Here is an 18,974-nt window from a genome sequence, read left to right as displayed (position 1 = left end):
GGAACATCTTTTCATAGCTGAGAACTTGAATTCCAGACCCTGGCAGTGTGTGCCATGGATCCCATAGGGGCATTCCCGAGGCTCCCAGGGTGCTGCTCCTGCCGTGCCTCCCAAGGAGCTTCTCTCCAAAGGGGAGAAGATCCAGCAGCTCTGTGGGCTTCCAGAGCACACAGTAAAGGTGTCTTTGATGGAACTTTTCCAGCACCTTCCCCTCTGGAAGCAGAGGGAGGGAGGAAATAGAAGCAAGTCCTGGAAGGACTGGGGTGGGAAGGGACCCTGTCCATGGATTATGACCCCATGAGGGAGAGACGCCTCTGCCCCAGTGAAGGAGCGAATGAGAGCGTGGGAAAGCAACCGACGATTATTGAACGTGGACTGAACAGAACAAGAAATGGGGAGGAGAAAGGGAGATAAAGAAATCAGGAGGAGGTCTCAGAGAACAGAAAGAAACAGGAAAAGTCTCCCACCTGGACTCCGCAGCTCCCAGGATCACCCGCAGGGCGTAGCACCTTTTACAATTCCAGCCAATCAGAGGACGCGGTAAACAATTTCCAGCCAACCAAAGCTTTTCTCGCCAATGACTCACCGGTTGCCAGGCGGGCCCGGAGAGCCCAGAGGACCCGGAGCGGAATTTGGGGCTCGAGCTGGGGGGACGGATCCGCCCCGGGTGCTCCCCGAGCCCCCTGCCCAGCCCTGGGGCCGATCGGGGGATCCCCCACCCAGCAGCCGGTGCTGCGGGGCCGCGGGGCAGAGCGGTGGGAAAGGGAGTCCGGGCTGGGAGCGGCGGAAATGCAGGAGGAAGAGGAGGGAGAGGAGGAGCAGGAGCGGGAGCGGGAGAATCCCGGCGCTCGCAGCGCCCGCACGCCGAGCCTGCAGCACCCCCGGCCCCGGAAGCAGCGCCCCCAGCCCCGAGCCGCTGGTGAGGGCGGAGGCCGAGCTCACCCCGGCTCCAGCCAGGGGTCTCCGGGAGGATTTTTTGGAGAGTGTTCGGAGCCGGCAGATCCCGGACTCGAGCCCCGGATATCTCCGGGCTCCCCAAGAGAAGCTTTTCGGGGGCAGAGGAGCCGCGATCGCCCCTCGGGAGGGTCCCGGGGTGTGGTAGATACGGAAAAGGCTCTGCGGAAGATCTCGCGATGTCACGGAAAGGCTGGACCCTTTGTTCCTCTAAGATAAGAGATTACCCTAGGTATGTGGCCTCACTAACAGTAGGAATGTGGCCCCACTAACAGTAGTGCCAATAACTTTCCATCCCTTACCCAGTACTTTTCCATTCCTTACTAACCATAGATAAGAAGGACAAACCCCCTTTTGACGTAGAGAACCCCCTAGATTATAAAACCCCACGAGAAGACGTAATAAACGCCTTTTGACCATCCATCATATTGATGTCTGCGTGTGTCATTGGCCCGAGCGACCCTGGAGAGTATTGGGTCGCCATGCTGTTCCTCAGAACCAGGTCGCCTGCCTTGATCCAGAAGGCAACATTTGGTGCCCGAAACCTGGGAAGCGATCTGCGCCCGGGGAACGGGGATTCTCCTGGAAAGAGGACAGCGGCTGTGGCAGCAGGTCTGACCACAGTGGGAGGGACGCCTCCGGACCAGCGTGGACCATGGAAGCCGTAGCGAAGGTTGTAACAGAGATGCATGCACAATGGGGTATAGAATGTAAACTTAGAGATTTAACTCTCGCATTGCCGAGATTGATTAAGCTTGGGGCTATTAAAAGTCCTGTGGACGTCCTACATTCGGACGTGTGGGATAATTGTACAAAAGCTCTGGTGGAGGACACTATGTCCTCGGGCTCAGGGGAAGCCCTAAAATCGTGGGGCAGAGTTGTCCAGGCTCTACAAAAAGCTCGACAAGAGCAAGAAATCTGGAAAGCCGCGCGAACTTGTTTATTAGCTGTGCCGCAGTTGGAGGTGGGCGCGGCGACACAAACCGCGGAGGTGCTTGACCCGGGCGGGCACGCGGAGGCATGAACGCCAGATCCCCCTCAGCAAGCGGACTCACCATCGGAGGGGGGGAAAACACGTAGGCGTTCTGGCGGGGGCTCACGGAGGAGGCGCGGAACGCAGCCGGATTGTTGGACCCCATAGGGATCGATAAAAACGCTCCCCCACCATATGCGTTTGAAAATGGCACTGGACCGTGTGGTCAGGGCGGAAAGGAGGAGGCGGGGGGCGGAAACGCAGTCAGCCTGCTTAACAACGCATGCGTGGGCGAGCGGGGAGACGGGGCGGCCCCCGCTGAGGCGCGTAAGACCAATCAGAGCGCTTTATTCAAATTAAGTCCTTGTAGGGCAAGGACCTCCCCCAGCAGGAGGCGGGGCGACCCAAGGGGGAGGGAACGGCCCCACCCCCGCAGGAAGGGGCGGGGTCGGAGCCTGAGGAAAAGGCAGAGCAGCCCAGAAGCGTTCGCTCAGTCGACTTCTGGCTCAGACTCTGATTCAAGCTCGGACGAACTCGAGAGGGAAATGGAGGATTCCAACTCAGATTCTAGCTTTAACAGAGAGAGAGCAGCATCATGTAAGGTCACTAGCCACAGTGCTCCCGCATGGGTGAAGGGGTTACCAGAGAAAAACCGAACCCCGCTTACAAACTGGCGGAAAATAAAAATGGCTTGCGCAGAATGGACTTCGTCTGCCACTCTGGTGTTCCCGGTCCGTGTGGGGGGGACAGGCGGAAACCAAATGACTTATTCACCAGTCAATCTGAAAGATGTGCAGGCAATTGTTAAAGCGATTGCAGATAAGGGAATTAATTCTGCCATGGTTTGCACACTTATTGACGGCCTTTTTGGTGGGGACGATATGCTTCCCTTTGATATTAAGCAGACGTGTAGAATGATATTTGATGGTGCAGGGATGATCGTTTTTAAACAAGAATGGGAGGATAATTGCATCAAACAGCTAGCCTTGGTAACAGGGGCAGACCATACACTGCACGGCTCCAGCATACAGAGGCTAATGGGCACAGACCCCACTATGATCAACCCCCAGCTACCAGCTGAGGGCTTACGGGCCCATGAGGTATTGACAACAACCCGTGCTACCCAAGAAGCCATCCATAATGCTTCCAAAGTGGTAGCCAGACCATCGCCGTGGTCTTCCATAAAACAGGGTGAGAGTGAGAGTTTCACTCAGTTTGTGGACAAACTTCAGGCCGCATTAGATTCCTCTGCATTACCCTCAGAGGCGAAGGGTCCCGTGCTGGCAGACTGCCTACGCCAGCAATGCAACTCAGCCACCAAGGATATTTTAAGGTCACTGCCACAGGGGTCTAATATAGCTGCCATGATCAGACATGTTGCAAAGGAGGAACATCTAGCCCCCATTCAAGCAGCAGTTCACGCTGCAATAACCAGTGTGATGGCGTGCCTTAAGTGTGGCCAGGCAGGCCACTTGGCAGTAAACTGCCCACAGCCAAGGCGCCTATCAGCAGCTGCTCCACCATGCCAAGGGGGAGGTAGGGGGCCATGCTGGGTGTGTGGAAGGAAGGGGCATTTAGCTAAGGAATGCAGATCCAGGCCCCAGGGAAATGAGAGAGGGAGGGGGCACCTGGGCCGCAGCCAGCCCCCTCCCACCTGGAATATGCAGCGGCCCAGCTAGAGCAACCCCCAGTGGGGCAGGGGACCCTCATACCCTATGCCCCCACAGGGAGCAGTCAACTTTGCATCCCCCCCAGCAATACAATGACAGAGTTGTGCACCACCCTCAATAACTTCACACCCCCCACCGCCACAAGCCGCGCCGGAGTCACAGGAACAGCAGGGGACGCCCCAGAGTGGGATCCCTGGGTGGCCTTGGTCATGAAAATAAGGAAGGAGCCCCTGATTGTGTGGGGGACATGCCGCCTTTATGGCAGCCAGGATCCCCACGTCATAGGGTTTCAGTTCTGGGCGGACACGGGATCAGACTGTATGATTATTCCCCAAGCACATTGGCCCGGACATGGGCAATTCAAAGAAGTCCCTCCAGTGAACGAAGTGGGGGGGCAGTCCCGGGCATGGAAAAGCACCCAGCTGGTGGCTATAACACTTCATACGAAAAAGGGACCAGAACAGACAGTCATGATTTATCCCTACATACTGCAAAATTCTCCACCCCTGTTAGGAAGGGACGTTCTTTCCATGCTAGGATTTCGGATTAAAAATTTATCCTGAGGGCCACTGCCGTACACCCTCCGCTGCCAATCAAATTGACCTGGAAATCATCAGACCCCGTATGGGTCGAGCAGTGGCCCCTGACAGAGCCTTGAGCGGCAGCCTTGCTGGAACTGGTCGACCGCGAACTGCAAAAGGGTCACATAGAACCCTCCACCAGCCTATGGAACACCCCTGTATTCGTGATCCACAAAAGGTCCAGAGAAGGATATCACCTCATCCACTACCTGAGAGAAGTGAACAAGATGATCCGACCCATGGGTCCAGTCCAGACACTGCTACCCACGAACTCAGCCATTCCCGCAGCGTGCTGGACATCAAGGATTGTTTCTTCTAAATACCTCTGCACCCTGAGGACAGAGAACGATTCGCCTTTTCCGTGGCATTCTGAAACGGCGAGTGGCCCAACCTCCGCTTCCAATGGAGACTATTACCACAAGGTCTGGTAGACAGCCCTGTCATATGCCAAATCACTGTGGACAAAGCACTGATGCCAGTCCGACACTCCTATCCCAATGCAACCATCATTCAGTACATGGACGACATCCTAGTTGCAGCACCATCAGCAAGCCAAGTAGATCACCTGGTGTCCACAATCACGGAAACGCTTCAGGCCAATGGCTTCGAGATCGTGAGCGCAAAGATCAAGAGAGGACCCTACGTGACCTTCCTGGGAGTAGGGATCACAAGCTCCTACATGACACCCCCCGAGGTGAAGGTCAGTCGAGACATCAAAACACTCTATGACGTGCAACGCCTGGTGGGATCACTGCAGTGGCTTCGCAACATCGTCCTGATTCCTCCCGAGGTCATGGACCCTCTATATGACCTCCTGAAAGGAAAGCACCCCTGGGAACCCAAGGAGCTGACACCGCAGGCAACAAGCTCCCTCGACTTCATCGAAAGCCAGATGACCACTGGCACACTTGCCAGGTGGAACCCAGTCATGCCACTGGACCTGTACGTCCACTTTACACCGAAGGGGGGAGCGGGAGCACTGGCCCAAGGACTTGCTGAAAAGGCCCGACCGATCCAATGGATGGTCCTCAGAAGACCCGCTCGTGCATTTTCCCCAGGAATCGAATGCATCACTAACCTCATCATGAAAGGCAGGAGACTCGCCTTGAAACACCTAGGGACCAAGCTGACAGGCATCCACCTTCCGTTTTGCAAGCAGCCGACCACGGAGTCAGCCAAAATATCGGAGTACCTGGCCCTTGCTCTCTCCGGCTTCGGAGGAGAAATCTCCTACTCCTCCAAGCCACCCTGGACGAAGCTGCTGACTGTAGTCAACATCGACATGCCATCGAAGGTCAAGGACCGACCACAGCCAGGACCAACGGTCTTCACAGACGCTTCCTCCACGACTTCAACCGCAGCAGCAGTGTGGAGGCAGGAGAGCAATGGCACTGTGTCAAAGCATGTGACCCCACACTGTCAGTGCAGCAACTGGAGGCAGCAGCAGTGGTTTTGGCGTGCGGACTCTTCCAAGACGAACACCTCAACATCGTAACGGACTCTATATTCATGGCAAGGCTCTGCCTAGCCATGGCAGGACCAGGAGTGTCAACATCAGCAGCAGCCCTAATGCTGGAAGAAGCACTGTCCTCGCGACAGGGCACCGTGTCAGTCATCCACATCAACAGCCACAACCCAGTCAAAGGTTACTTCCAGATCAGCAACGACAAAGCAGACGCCGCAGCAAAAGGCATTTGGACCTTGCAAAGAGCTCGTCAACTGCATGAGTCGCTCCACATCGGAGTCAAAGCACTGGCGAAGAGATGCGAAATCTCAACGGCGAACGCAAAACATGTGGTAGCCACCTGTCCTCATTGCCAGAAGTCACCCCTTTGGACCTAGGGGGTCAACCCAAGAGGTCTCAAGCCCTCAGAAATCTGGCAGTCGGACTTCACCTGGTGCGAACTGCTGAAGCCCCAAGCATGGCTTGCAGTGACAGTGGACACTTATAGCGAAATGATCATAGTCACACAGCACCCCAAAACTAACTCCAAAACCACAATTCAGCACTGGCTGACAGCCATGGCTTGGCTTGGTATCCCCAAACAGATCAAAATGGACAATGGCTCTAATTTCACCTCCAAACAAGTACAGGAATTCGCCTCGAAATGGGTCATCACGTTAGTACAAGGCATCCCATACAACAGTACCGTGCAGGCCATAGTTGAGAGAGCAAACCAGACCCTGAAAACCAAGCTAGAAGTTTTGGCAAAAGCAGAGGGCTTTGCCAATGCCATTCCTCCAGGAGATCAGGCACATATGCTGGCAACCGCTTTGCTGGCACTGAATCAATTCCCTAGAGGAGATGAAACAAACAGTCCCGTCCAAAACCACTGAGCAACTCGAACACTAGAAGAGGGCCCACAGGTGGTAATTAGAAACGAGCTAGGCGAGTGGGAACGGGGCTGGAGGCTGATGCTCACGGGGCGAGGGTACCCAGCTGTCAAAAAGTACGGCAAAATCAGGTGGTGTCCACTTAAGTCGATTAAACCTGACCTTCATAGCGAGCAGAATGAGACTGACGAGAATTGCGAGTCTTTGTTTACAGGACCTGCTCGTGGGATGTCCTCGTGACGCGTACATCCCGGTTCCAGACGAAAGTGACAGACCACCAAGCTGTCAGGCAGCACCCGAGAGACCCACACGGGTCAGACCCAAGCACCAAGGGTGTTTCTGTGTGATTTTGCTGTTGGGGCTTGTCGCCAGAGGGCAAGCCAGCCCAGACCACTACCCCCATCGGCCCTTCAGGTGGGTCATGTGACACTTTAGTAGTGGCAAAGTACTCAGAGAAATCACCACACCAAACACCCCATCCTTCGTGCTCCGCATCACCGACCTGTTTCCAGGACAGCCAAGGGTAAACCCCTATTCCCCACACGTCACACACTTGTACCTATCCTACTGGTGCCCAGCTTCAAACCCTGGGAAAATCTACTGCAGTCACCCAGGGTGGGGATATTTTGAGCACTGGGGCTGTGAAACCATAGTTACAGATGCCAGACCGTCGGGGCCTGGGTGGGATCCACAAGAGCCCGACAAATTCTTACAGTTCACCTGGGCACCCGTCGGCTGCAAAACACCCTTCTTCTCTCACGGAGACTTCCATAGAAACCAACATAAAATCCCTAGATTTTGGGCATGTACTGATTACAACATGACGGTCTTGCAGCCAGATCACCCTAGCTGGGCCACAGGCAAAACGTGGACAGTGATCCTCCAAGGGTCAAAAGAGAGGGTGAACATGCAAATTATCAGGCTCCAACCATGGGCACCCCAAGCGGTCGGACCCAACAAAGTGATTAAAAGTGTGCCGAAAGGGAGAAACGTAACCTACCCCAAAACCTTACCCACAGGGGTCAGCAATGTCCCAACCGGTCAAGCGGAAACCTTTCAGATGAGCCGCTTAACCAAGTCAGACTCAGACCCAATCCTTTGTATGTTAGAAGCTACCTTTGTATCCCTGAACGAATCTAACCCTAACCAAACTGAATCCTGCTGGCTTTGTTACGATGTCAAACCCCCTTTTTCGAAGGAGTCGCTCTAAACACTCCCTTCAGTTATTCCTCAGCCGATGCCCCTCACCAGTGCAGATGGGATACCCCTCGCAAAGGAATCACCCTGAGTCAAGTCACAGGCCGAGGCAGATGCTTTGGCAATGCAACCCTAGCTAAGCGGGGAGGCAACATCTGCACCAAAATTGTCAAGCCTAACAGGAAAAACAATAAGTGGGTAGTCCCATCCGCATCTGGGATGTGGGTTTGCCAGCGATCCGGAGTGAGTCCTTGTGTGTTCCTTCCCAAATTCAATGACTCTAACGACTTCTGTGTCCAAGTTCTGATTGTTCCTAGGGTCCTGTACCACTCAGACAAAGAAATGTACCATCTTCTTGAGGGACCCAGCTGGATCCACAAAAGAGAAATAATGACAGCAATGCGATATAACTATCGCAATGCTGCTCGGCCTGGGAGCAGCCGGAACGGCCACGGGTGTCTCAGCCCTAGCGACCCAACACCAAGGACTGTCCCAGCTGCAACAGACCATTGATGAGGACCTGCAAAGGATCGAGATATCCATCTCCTTTCTAGAGAAGTCGGTCTCCTTACTCTCAGAAGTGGTCCTGCAGAACAGGCGAGGCCTGGACCTCCTCTTCATGCAGCAAGGGTGCCTGTGTGCAGCCTTGAAAGAGGAATGTTGTTTCTATGCAGACCACACGGGAGTAGTGAGAGACTCCATGGCAGAACTCCGGAACAGACTGGCTCAGAGACAGAAAGACAGGGAAGCCCAACAGGGCTGGTACTAGTCCTGGTTCAATCAATCAAATTGGCTAACCACTCTGATTTCTGCCCTGATAGGTCCATTGGCGATGCTGTTTCTAACAGTCACCTTTGGACCATGCCTGCTGAACAAGCTGGTCTCGTTCGTTCAGAGCCGCCTGGAACGGACCAACATCCTGTTCTTAGGCCGACGACAGTTGCTGTGAATTCAACAAGGGAACACTGCCAGTCACAAGATTTTCCGAACTTGTCTGGCAAAAGCTTACTCAGGTTTTCCAAAACCCCTTTCCCTTGTCAAGTTACAACCTTATACCTCATTTTAGTACCTATGTATATGACTACCTCATTCATTTGTGGAAAAGGGGGGGGGAGATGTGGTAGATAGGGAAAAGGTGCTGCGGAAGATCTCGCGATGTCATGGAAAAAAAATGTTACCACTGCATACCCGGCATAGCGAGTCCCATTCTCGACAAAACTGGATCCATCAGTGTATAGTTCCCATTCAGGTTCTTCCAATGGTTCATCCTTTAGGTCGGGTCTGCTGGCATATACTTGTTCAATTACCTCTACGCAATGATGCACCAGTCCCCCAGCCTCCTGGTCACTGCGTAAAAACTCTGCTGGATTAACATGATTGGTAGTCCTTATTTCAATATCATCCTGTTCTCTCAGGATGGCCTGGTATTGCAACATTCGACTGAATGATAGCCACTGACCCCCCTTTTGCTCCAAAACGGCCGTGACCATATGGAGAACAAACACTTTCATTTTTGCCCCCAAAGTCAATTTCCAGGCCTCTTGAATAAGAATTATTGTTGCCGCCACGGCTCGTAAACATGAGGGCCACCCAGAACTTAGTGAAACCAGTTGTTCAGAGAAGTATCCCACTGGCCTCTTCCAGGATCCCACCTTCTGGGTGAGGACCCCCAATGCCAGTTTTTGCCTCTCATTCACGTACAACTGGAATTCCTTGGTCAGGTCAGGGAGTCCTAGGGCTGGGGCCTCCTTTAGTGCCTGCTTCAATTCCTGGAAGGCCTTCTTTTGCTGTGTCGTCCACTCCAATCGATGCTGCTTCAAGGCCTCCTATAGTGACTTGGCTAGGAGACCGAAATTCATGATCCACAGTCGACACCATCCCACCATTCCTAGAAAAGATCTCAATTCCTGATGGTTACGAGGCAAAGGAATAGCACATATTGCCTCTATTCGGTTTACTCCCAAACGTCTCTGCCCTTGTGTGATCTCACAACCGAGGTAAATAACACTATTTTTGACCAATTCAGCTTTTTCCTTAGAAACCCGATGCCCTGCTTGGCCAAGCATGTTGAGTAATTTAATTGTTAATTCCACACACATTTCCCTTTCCTTAGTAGCCAGAAAGATGTCGTCCATGTACTGCTGGACTACATACAAGGATGGGGATATTACTACCTGGGTTATCTTTCATTCCTCCAGCTCCTTGGCCAGTTGGATTCCAAAAATAGTAGGGCTGTTTTTAAATACCTGTGGGATTCTGGTCCACGTAAGCTGCTTCTTTCTCCCAAAATCAGGACTCTCCCACTCGAAGGCAAAATATTTCCTACTCTCTACTGCCAGTGGGATGCAGAAGAAGGCATCTTTAAGGTCAATCACTGAGAACCATTTAAACTCCTCTGACACAGATGTTAACAAGGCATAAGGATTAGCAACAACTGGATGTATGTCTTTCACTATTTCATTAATAGCCCTTAAGTCCTGTACCAAACGGTACTTACCACTAGGTTTCTTTACTGGAAAAATTGGAGTATTATACTCCGATTCACATTCCTGTAATATTCCTTGAACCAAAAATTGTTTAATTAACGGGGCTACTCCCCTCCTTGCCTCAAGCTTCAAGGGGTATTGCTTTATCCTCACTGGTCGGGCCCCTTCCTTTAGTTCCACCTTTACTGGCTGTGCAGCTTTAGATTTTCTGGGGACCCCTGACTCCCATACCCAGGGTACTACAGCCTGCTCAATTTCTTTTGGAATAGGAGAGGCATCCACTTCCTTGATCACAAAAATGCCTGCTATTTGTTCCTCAGGTATTTCCAATTTCACCCTTCCCCCTTCAAATATTATTTTCACATTAAGTCGGGACAACAGGTCTCTGCCAAGAAGGGGTGTGGGGCAGTTTGGCATATACAAAAATTGGTGATCTAATTCCTTCCCCCCAAACCTAAGATTTAAATGTTGTAAAAATGGTTGTTCCTCTAGCTTCTCTGTTGCCCCCACCACCTGTACCGTTGTGTCACTCAAAGGTCCCAATCGTCTATTGAGTACAGAATAAGTAGCTCCAGTGTCTACCATAAATTCTTGATCTTTTCCATCTATTTCTAAAACTACCCTTAAATCCTTTTCTAGTCAGCTTTGATTCTGATAGTTTCCCAAAACTAGTGCTTGAGCGACTTCTGCTGGTCCTCCCATGAATCCTCCCACAGGAGCATTCCCCATTGGACCTGTCCTTAATCCTATGTTTCCCATGCCCATACCTCCTCTAACCGGGCATTCATTTTTCCAGTGTCCCAACTGTCGGCAAAACGCACACTGGTTTGGATCCAACCTCCCCATGTTAGGTGCAAACCCAAATCCTCCCCGACCTCTTGCCAACCCCCTTTGTCCGCTATTAGCTCCTCCCCGACCTCGACCCCTAATGGGTCTTCCTCCTGGCCCTGTCTGTTGCATTACAGCCAGAATGCTAGCTTGTTGTCTTTTTGCAGTTTCTTTTTCCCTGTTGTTGTATACCTTCCACGCTACCTCCAGCATTTTATCCAAACTCCTGGTATCCTCTCCTTCCAGCTTTTGTAACTTTTTCCTAATATCCTCTTGTGATTGCCCCATAAACAACAATGCCAATTGAAGTTTTCCTGATTGATCCTCTACATCTAAATTAGTAAACTTCTGAGCCATGTCTTTTAATCGTTCTAAAAAGGCAGACGGAGACTCATTCTTGTCCTGCTTGACCGAATACAACTTAGACCAGTTCATAGTCTTAGGTATTCCTGTCCTAATTCCTTCCACCAACAACTCCTGATATCGTTTTACAGCCCTTATTCCTCCCGTAGAGTTTGGGTCCCACTTAGGTTCCTCACTTGGTACCAATTCATCAACTGTCTCATTTAGTTGTCTCAGCTGAATTTCCTCACGAGCCTTTTCTCTAGTGGCTCTAATAACCATTTCCTTTTCCGTGGAATCCATTATAGTATCTAATAATACCTGTAAATCATTCCAGTCCGGATTCTGAGTCTTTATTATCATTTTAACCACCCTTGCCACACTTTCAGGATCCTCCTGATAACTCCCCGCTGATTGCTTCCATATTACCAAATCCCCGGGGGAGAAAGACACCTTTATAGGTATCCTCTCTCCCTGTGGTCCCACAGCTTCCCTTAACGGCGCAATTAACTGTGGCCCCTTCTGCCCCTTCCTTCCCTTGCGAGTCCACCCTGCTAACGGAGTTCTTTTAACACACTCATTCTTTTCACCATCACCACCATCACTATCACTCTCACTAGATCCCGTTTTTATAGCTATATCCGCAGGGGGAGCAGGGGGCACATTAGGAGCAACCAGAACCCTCGGAGCTGCTATAATATAAGACAAATCTTCCTCGACTGAAGGATACAAATTAGGCTCCTTTCTTTCTTTACATCCCACACACTCCCTTTCATCATTCATTTCTAAAACCAAGATACCACATTCCTTTTGCCATTCCTCTTTCCAATATAAAACGAAAAACAAATCCAAATATGGTATTTCATCCCATTTCTCATTTCTCCTTAAAAATTGCATCAAAGATTCCATTATCCCCAATTCCAGTGTACCATTCACCGGCCATCCCGCTTCCCCAATCTCATATTCAGGCCATCAATGATTACAAAAATCTATCATTTTACTTTTATTCAATTCTTGATAATACCCTTCACTTTTCCACCGTTTCAATATACAACCTAAGGGTGTATTTCCAGGTATTTTACCATTGGCTTGCACTAAGGTTTTAAAAGTTTTAAAAGACATCATATTATAACCTTTAATTCCACCTTTAATCCCAATAAACCAATATACCTTAAACCAATATACCTTCTCGCTGTCCTTCCCTAAAACAAACAGGAGGTGAGTTCTGGTCCTGCGTCCTTAGACATCTTATGGCTGGAGCCTAGGCTTTTTTTTACCAACCACCAAATCCAAATCAAATTATCACCTTTTTCCAATATAAAGCACCTTCGGGCTTACCTTGGCAGTTGTCCAACAGGCCGGGGTCGGGCACGACTGAAGTCTCCTCGAGAAGTGCTCGGTGCCGGCTTGGAGTGGATCGGGACGCGAACCGCCCCAGCGACCTTTGGAGTCCTGCCGCGGTCGCCAGAAAACTGTTGCCCAATTGATAAATGACACAAAACTTGGATAAGTTTTGTGGGTGCTTTATTAAGGGCCCGGGGAGCTTGGGGGACTCACGTCCCTAAAACCCGAGCCCCCTAATTCATGTATGTGTGCTTCCCTCTTATACATGCGATTCACAACAAAGTCTCCAAGAAACAGTTTTCCCGTTCCCCTTGCCTAGTCTCTAAGAAATAGTTCCCCGTTCCCTTTGCCTGGTCACAGACCCCTTGTGATACATTCCTGGGTTCACAAACAAGATCATTAATCCTCTGCTTATCTTATTCTAAGAGCATTGTATGCTGCCTCCAGACAGGTTAGCATTCTTACTTTCCTGCACTAGTTTAATTATTTATTAAATCCCTAAGACTACCTGCTAGGTTACACACAAAACCCAACACACTTTCAACGGCTACAAAACTACTTTTTAACAAACCAGTTCACACACAACTCACTATAATTAAATATTTTGCTAAATTTCATTTCTTTTCCAACACGAGCACCCTCAGCGCTGAGAGGGACACAGAGCCCCTGGTCCCCAGCCCTGCACAGGCATTGCCTGAGGCCAGAGGGATGGAGACCCCCCGAGCATCCCCCAGTGCGAGGGGACAGAGACCCCCGAGCATCCCCTGGGCCGAGAGAGACAGAGACTGCCCTGAGCACCCCCTGGCACAGGGGTGAGAATGGTGGAGACCCCCTGGGGAACGGCCTGGGGTGGGTGACAGGGACAGGAAAAACTCCCCCAAACCCCTCCCAAGCATCTCCCAGAGTGAGAGGCACAGGGACACCTTGACCATCCTCTCGGCACTGGACAAAATAAACTTGGCAGAAATCAAATTTGACTCTGCAAAATCACTTTGAAGTATATTTGCTCTTCCCACAAGTAACTTGTGATGAAAGCGCAAAGAAATCCCAAATATGAATAAACTGGCAATCCAAGCAGTGATGTGGCAATTCCAATATTCATTGCTTCCTGCACAGCTCCAGCTCAGCTGCTGGCAGGTTCCGATAAAAGGAAAGTGAAAATTTGGCCCAATAGAGATTGTTAAAAGGAAGGGAAAGCTCTGTGTAGCAGTCACAAAGGTGACAGGGATAAAGAGAAAAATGATTGTCATATTTGGTAAAGCCCCCAAGCCTGGGAATTCAGGACTTATTCGGAAATTTAGCTACTTGAGCTGGGCTTCTGGTAGGACTTTTAGCCGCCTTGCGTTCCTCACCGTGGGGTGAAAGAACCTTGTCAGTCTTGCTGGTAACATTTGCTCTGTTTCCTCCAGTGATTTTAACAACTTTTTAAGGAAAGACAGCAAATTATTTTCTTTACACTGGCCACCCATAAAATCCATTTTCCTCATTATTTCTCCCATAAAGAAATAAAGCTTTTATAAGCTCCATAAGCTCCCCAGGAGGAAGGAGGGACTGTGTCCAAGTTTCCAAGAGTTCTTCCATAAAGAACCACAACCTCCTCAGTGGAGGGAACCATGCTGTTGTCAAAGGCACTTGGGGTCAGGGAACAGTGCACTGAACTCACTGTGCCAAAACAATATGGCAATATGGTTAAGAAAATTGTTAGAGAGATGTCTCTGCCCCAATTAAGGTGCTAACGCGACCAAATCCAAAATGGATTTTATTGAACAGTAAATGTGAGGTAGAGAGATGGAAAGAAAGAGAAAAGATGAGTGACAAGGGACAGAGACCTCCCCTGGAGCAGGGCAAGTGTGATATTGTCCCCTGTGTGTGGGGGTTTTACACCGGAGCCTGTTTGGGTAAGGGGGTAGGTGTTCACCCCCTGAGCAGGGATTACCCCACTGTTTCAGGTTACAATGTAAGATGTAACCAAATGCATGTTTTAAATCCCCATCTCCATAAACTGCTATAAACAGGTGGGGCAGTGTTCTTTATCTCTTCCATGACTCAGCCCTGATAACGCCCTCCAGGGGAGATATCTCCTGTGAATGGGCCATTGAGTCTCACTGCAGGGCTGATAAAATTCCATCATCCCATCTGGGATGCTCTGCCCAGGGAGAGGATCCAAGCATTCCTACCTGGATATAAGCTGAGGCTTGCAACACCAGGAGCAGCTTGCCTACTTGATTGCCAGAGGACAAGAGCTCCATAACCACCACTGGACCTTCAGAGGAAGCCCAGACCCTTCTGCAGGATCACTGCTTTGACAGAATCACGTTCATCACTCCAACAGGACTGCAGCCACCATTGAATGGGACTGCTGCCACCACCCTGACCAACAGGGTGTCAGGTTATATCCTGACTCTGTCGGTTTAAGGCAGTGTTTCTGTAGCATTGCATTGATCTTAGTTTTCTTTTAAATTGTAATTCTGGTTTAGACCCCTCCCCAGGTTTGCCTTAAACCCAGCGCAAAACTCAATGTACTCATTCCTTGTTTTCCTCCCAAAACAGGATTTCCCATTTCCAAACCTTTGCCAGATGGAAAAGGAGGCTGTGAGGAACAGGAAGGATCCCCAGGACACCCGGGCAGGTGAGGAGGAAGTCAGTGCCCCTTTCCCCCTCTCTCCTGCTCCATCTCCCAGCCCAGCACAGCCCTCGGCTGCAGGACAACCCTGCTGCCAACCCCGTCCTGCCAGGGATGCACTGGGGGGATCTCGTTCCCTATTTCCCTCTGGCACGGAGCCAAATCTCCTTGTCTTTCCTCCCCCAGACCAGAAGCTGAGGAGTGGGACCAGGACGGACAAATCCCCACAGCAGAACCTCAGGAAGAGGCTGTTTTGAGTGACTCCAGGGCACAGGAATCCAACAGAGAGGAAAATCCTGATAGATTCCACAGTAAGAGAGACTGCAAACCCAGCCCAGTGTGCGCTGAGGAGGAAAGACCCTCCCTTAGCCAGGAAGGTGGACAGAGCTTCAGACAGAGCTCAGAGCTGGCGGCCGATGAGCAGCTTCATGATGGAGAGAAGCCCCACAAGTGCATGGCGTGTGGGAAGAGCTTCAGCCAGAGCAGCACCCTGATCTGCCACCAACACATCCACATCGGGGAATGGCCCTACGAGTGTGGGGAGTGTGGGAAGGGCTTCAGCTACAGGTCAGAACTCATCAGGCACCAACGCATTCACACTGGGGAAAGGCCCTACGAGTGTCCCCAGTGTCAGAAGAGGTTTCAGACCAGCTCCAGTCTCCTCCAGTCCCAGCAGATTCACACTGGCGAGAGGCCCTTCCGCTGCCCTGAGTATGGTAAGGGCTTCAAGCACAAATTCACCTTCATCATCCAACGGCGCATCCACACTGGGGAGAGGCCCTACGAGTGTCCCCAGTGTGGGAAGAGCTTCATCCAGAGCTCTGCCTTGACCAGTCACCAATAGAGGCACCGGCAAGGGAAGGCCTCCAATGCCCCAAGTGCCGGAGGATTTTGTGCACTGCCCCAACTCCAATCATTGGAGTGTCCACGTTGGGAAGAGCCCTGATGATCCATGTTCCACATGATCCATGCTGGGAAGACACCTGTACCTTTTCCTGCCCCTGCCAATGGCATGATGTGGAATGGAAAAACATGAAGGTCTGGCCATGGCCCTCTCATTACAATCACTCCCACCTCAGGTCATTGCCAGGGGCAGGAAATGGACTCTCTTTCACCCTGAGGAGAAGGGTGAAATTTCCAGGAAGGGGAAATTATGGCCAGGCAGACCCAGCAAGTTGTGTTGTAGTTTTCCCTGTAAACAGTCCCTTCTGTTATCAATATTGTTTCTGTTTTTGTTTGTTCCTTATCTCATTGCTGTACCCAAAAAATTGTTCTTATCCCAGCCCGGGATCTTTGCCTTTTGTGCTTTCCAGGAGAGGTGGGAGGGCAGCAAGAGCAGCGCGGTTTTAGAGGGAGCAGGAAATTGGGGAATCCCATTCCTGAACTCCAGCCTGTGGAAACCGAGCATCCCAGCTGGTCCAAGCCCTGGTGACCATGGCAACAGCCTTCGGAGTGGGTCCCTGGCTGGGGCTGTGGGAACCTCTTCCCTCTGGTGCCCAGGGGCAGGAGTGGAGGGAACAGCTGCAGCTGAGTCGGGGCAGGCTCAGGTTGGATGTCAGGAAAAGGTTTTTGTCCAGAGGCTGCTGGGGCCCTGCCCAGGCTCCCCAGGGAAGGGTCCCAGCTCCAGGGCTCTCTGAGCTCCAGCAGTATTTGGACAGCGCTGGCAGGCCCAGGCTGGCATTGTTGGGGTGTCCTGTGTGGGGACAGCAGTTGGACTGGAGGATCCTGATGGGTCCCTCCCAGCTCAGCCAATTCTGTGGTTCTGGGATCCCATGAGCCTGGGGATGGGGCTGCCAATGGTTGCCATGGCAACGGGCTGTGGCTGCAGGCCTGAGCTGGTGTCCATGGCAACCACACCTGGCATGGGATCGCCATAGAGCTTCCAAGGGACTGAGCATAGCAACAGGGTCCTGGTGATGGTTGCCACAGAAACTGACCATAGCAACAGGGAGCTGGTGATTGTTGCCATGGAAACTGACCATAGCAACAGGGGCCTGGTGATGGTTGCCACAGAAACTGACCATAGCAACAGGGAGCTGGAGATTGTTGCCATGGAAACTGACCATAGCAACAGGGGCCTGGTGATGGTTGCCACAGAAACTGACCATAGCGACAGGGAGCTGGTGATTGTTGCCATGGAAATTGACCATAGCAACAGGGGCTGGTGATGGTTGCCTGTGAAGGATCAGATTTGTCACAGGCCCTCAAAGGGGTTCCATGGGAACTTTCCAAGAGTCTCCAGGCTGTTCCAGAGCTGGAATGTCACAGGCACAGACAGGGGCTCCACAGAGACCTCCCAGGGCTTTCTGGGGATGGTAAAGAGCCCTATGGTCAGAGGCAGTCACAGCCATTCCATGGTGACATCCCAGGGCACCTTGTGCTGCAAAGGCACTGATCTGTCACAGGCACTCATGGGGGCTTGATGGCGACATCCCAGGAGTCCCCAGGCTGCTAAAGAGCCGGGATGTCCCAGACACTCACAGGGGTTCCTGTCATGGGCACAGTGGAAGCTTCAGGTAAAAGCTTTATTTCTTTATTGGAGAAACTCCTGCTGAGACATGAGGTGGAGAAATTACACCCAACAGCCTCCATGGATCCCCAAACCCCTGCAGGGCCCCTAGACTTCTAAAATTCCTTCAAAGAGAGGAGACTGGGAGTGGCTGGATCCAATCCCAGCCCCAGAATTTGTCAAAGGTGTAAAAGATTGAATAGGTGGAATTCGACTAACACAATTTGTCCTGCAGGATTCATTATAGGATACCAGATTACTTTACATAAGTATGTCTCTGGCTTATTCTGATCATGATCAGATGGACAGATCACCAGCACAGTTTTTGCTCCACAGTTCAGGAGCTATAACAATTATTAGAATATAATGCTCCAGGCAGCAATTTTGAAGTCAACAGGGCCTTGCTGGAGCTGTTGGAGCCCATTGCAGGCAGAACCTCCTGCTCCAGCAGGAACTGCCTTTCCTGTGCCATGAGCAGGGCAGGTCCCGTTGCAGGAAAAGCCCCAGGCCAGCCTCAGCACAGGGAAGGGCTCGGGCACAAGGGCAGAGTGCTGTGCCAGGGAGAGCCTGAGGCACCAAAGGCACCTTGGCAGCAGCAGCTGCTTGCAGGCCATGGCCAGAAGCCTCCCTTGGCAGCCTGGCCTGGTGGGAACCACTGCAGAGCTGCTGCCTCAGGGCTCATTCCTGGCTGGGCTCTGAAAAGCCACTTCTGCTCCAGGATCCTGACTGGGAAGCCATTGGCCCCAGCACCTCGGGGACAAGATATTAATGACAAAACTCTTCATGCCAGCAGAGCCTAGGCAGGGGCAGAGGAAAGGGGAGAGCCAGGCCCAGGGGACAGGGCTGCCATGGTGATGGCTGTGAGGTCACTGCCCCTGCAGCAGCCTGGCTGTCCTCAGCAGACATTCTGGCCAGAAGCGTTGTGAGGGCACCCAGCACATCAGAGAACCCACACTACAGGAATTCTGTCACTGGGGATGAGAGGGTTTCAATGGGTCAGGTTGGACAGAGCTCCCGCTCTTGGACAATTCCTGGGATGGGGCATCCAATTCTCTGGAAAAACAACTGCAGTTTTGTGCCACTTTCATAACTGTAAAATATTTCCTCATTTTAACAAATGTAAATCCACCTTC

At 51.5% G+C, this 18,974-nt stretch overlaps 1 protein-coding gene across 1 annotated transcript in view; it reads left to right on the top strand.

Annotated features, from left to right (window-relative positions):
• The first annotated feature begins 4,650 nt into the window (after positions 1-4,650).
• The window catches only part of LOC131094589 (zinc finger protein 883-like), a 49,475-nt gene continuing 35,151 nt past the window's right edge, over positions 4,651-18,974 (top strand). Inside the window, exons 1-2 of the mRNA XM_058042246.1 lie at positions 4,651-4,920; positions 15,706-16,129. Of these exons, the coding sequence (XP_057898229.1) occupies positions 4,651-4,920; positions 15,706-16,129 (694 nt within the window). The remainder of the gene's footprint in view (positions 4,921-15,705; positions 16,130-18,974) is intronic.

The sequence above is a fragment of the Melospiza georgiana genome, chromosome 30, assembly GCF_028018845.1.
Source record: "Melospiza georgiana isolate bMelGeo1 chromosome 30, bMelGeo1.pri, whole genome shotgun sequence".
NCBI classification, from domain to species: domain Eukaryota; kingdom Metazoa; phylum Chordata; class Aves; order Passeriformes; family Passerellidae; genus Melospiza; species Melospiza georgiana.
This window is presented reverse-complemented; position numbering and strand designations above follow the sequence as displayed.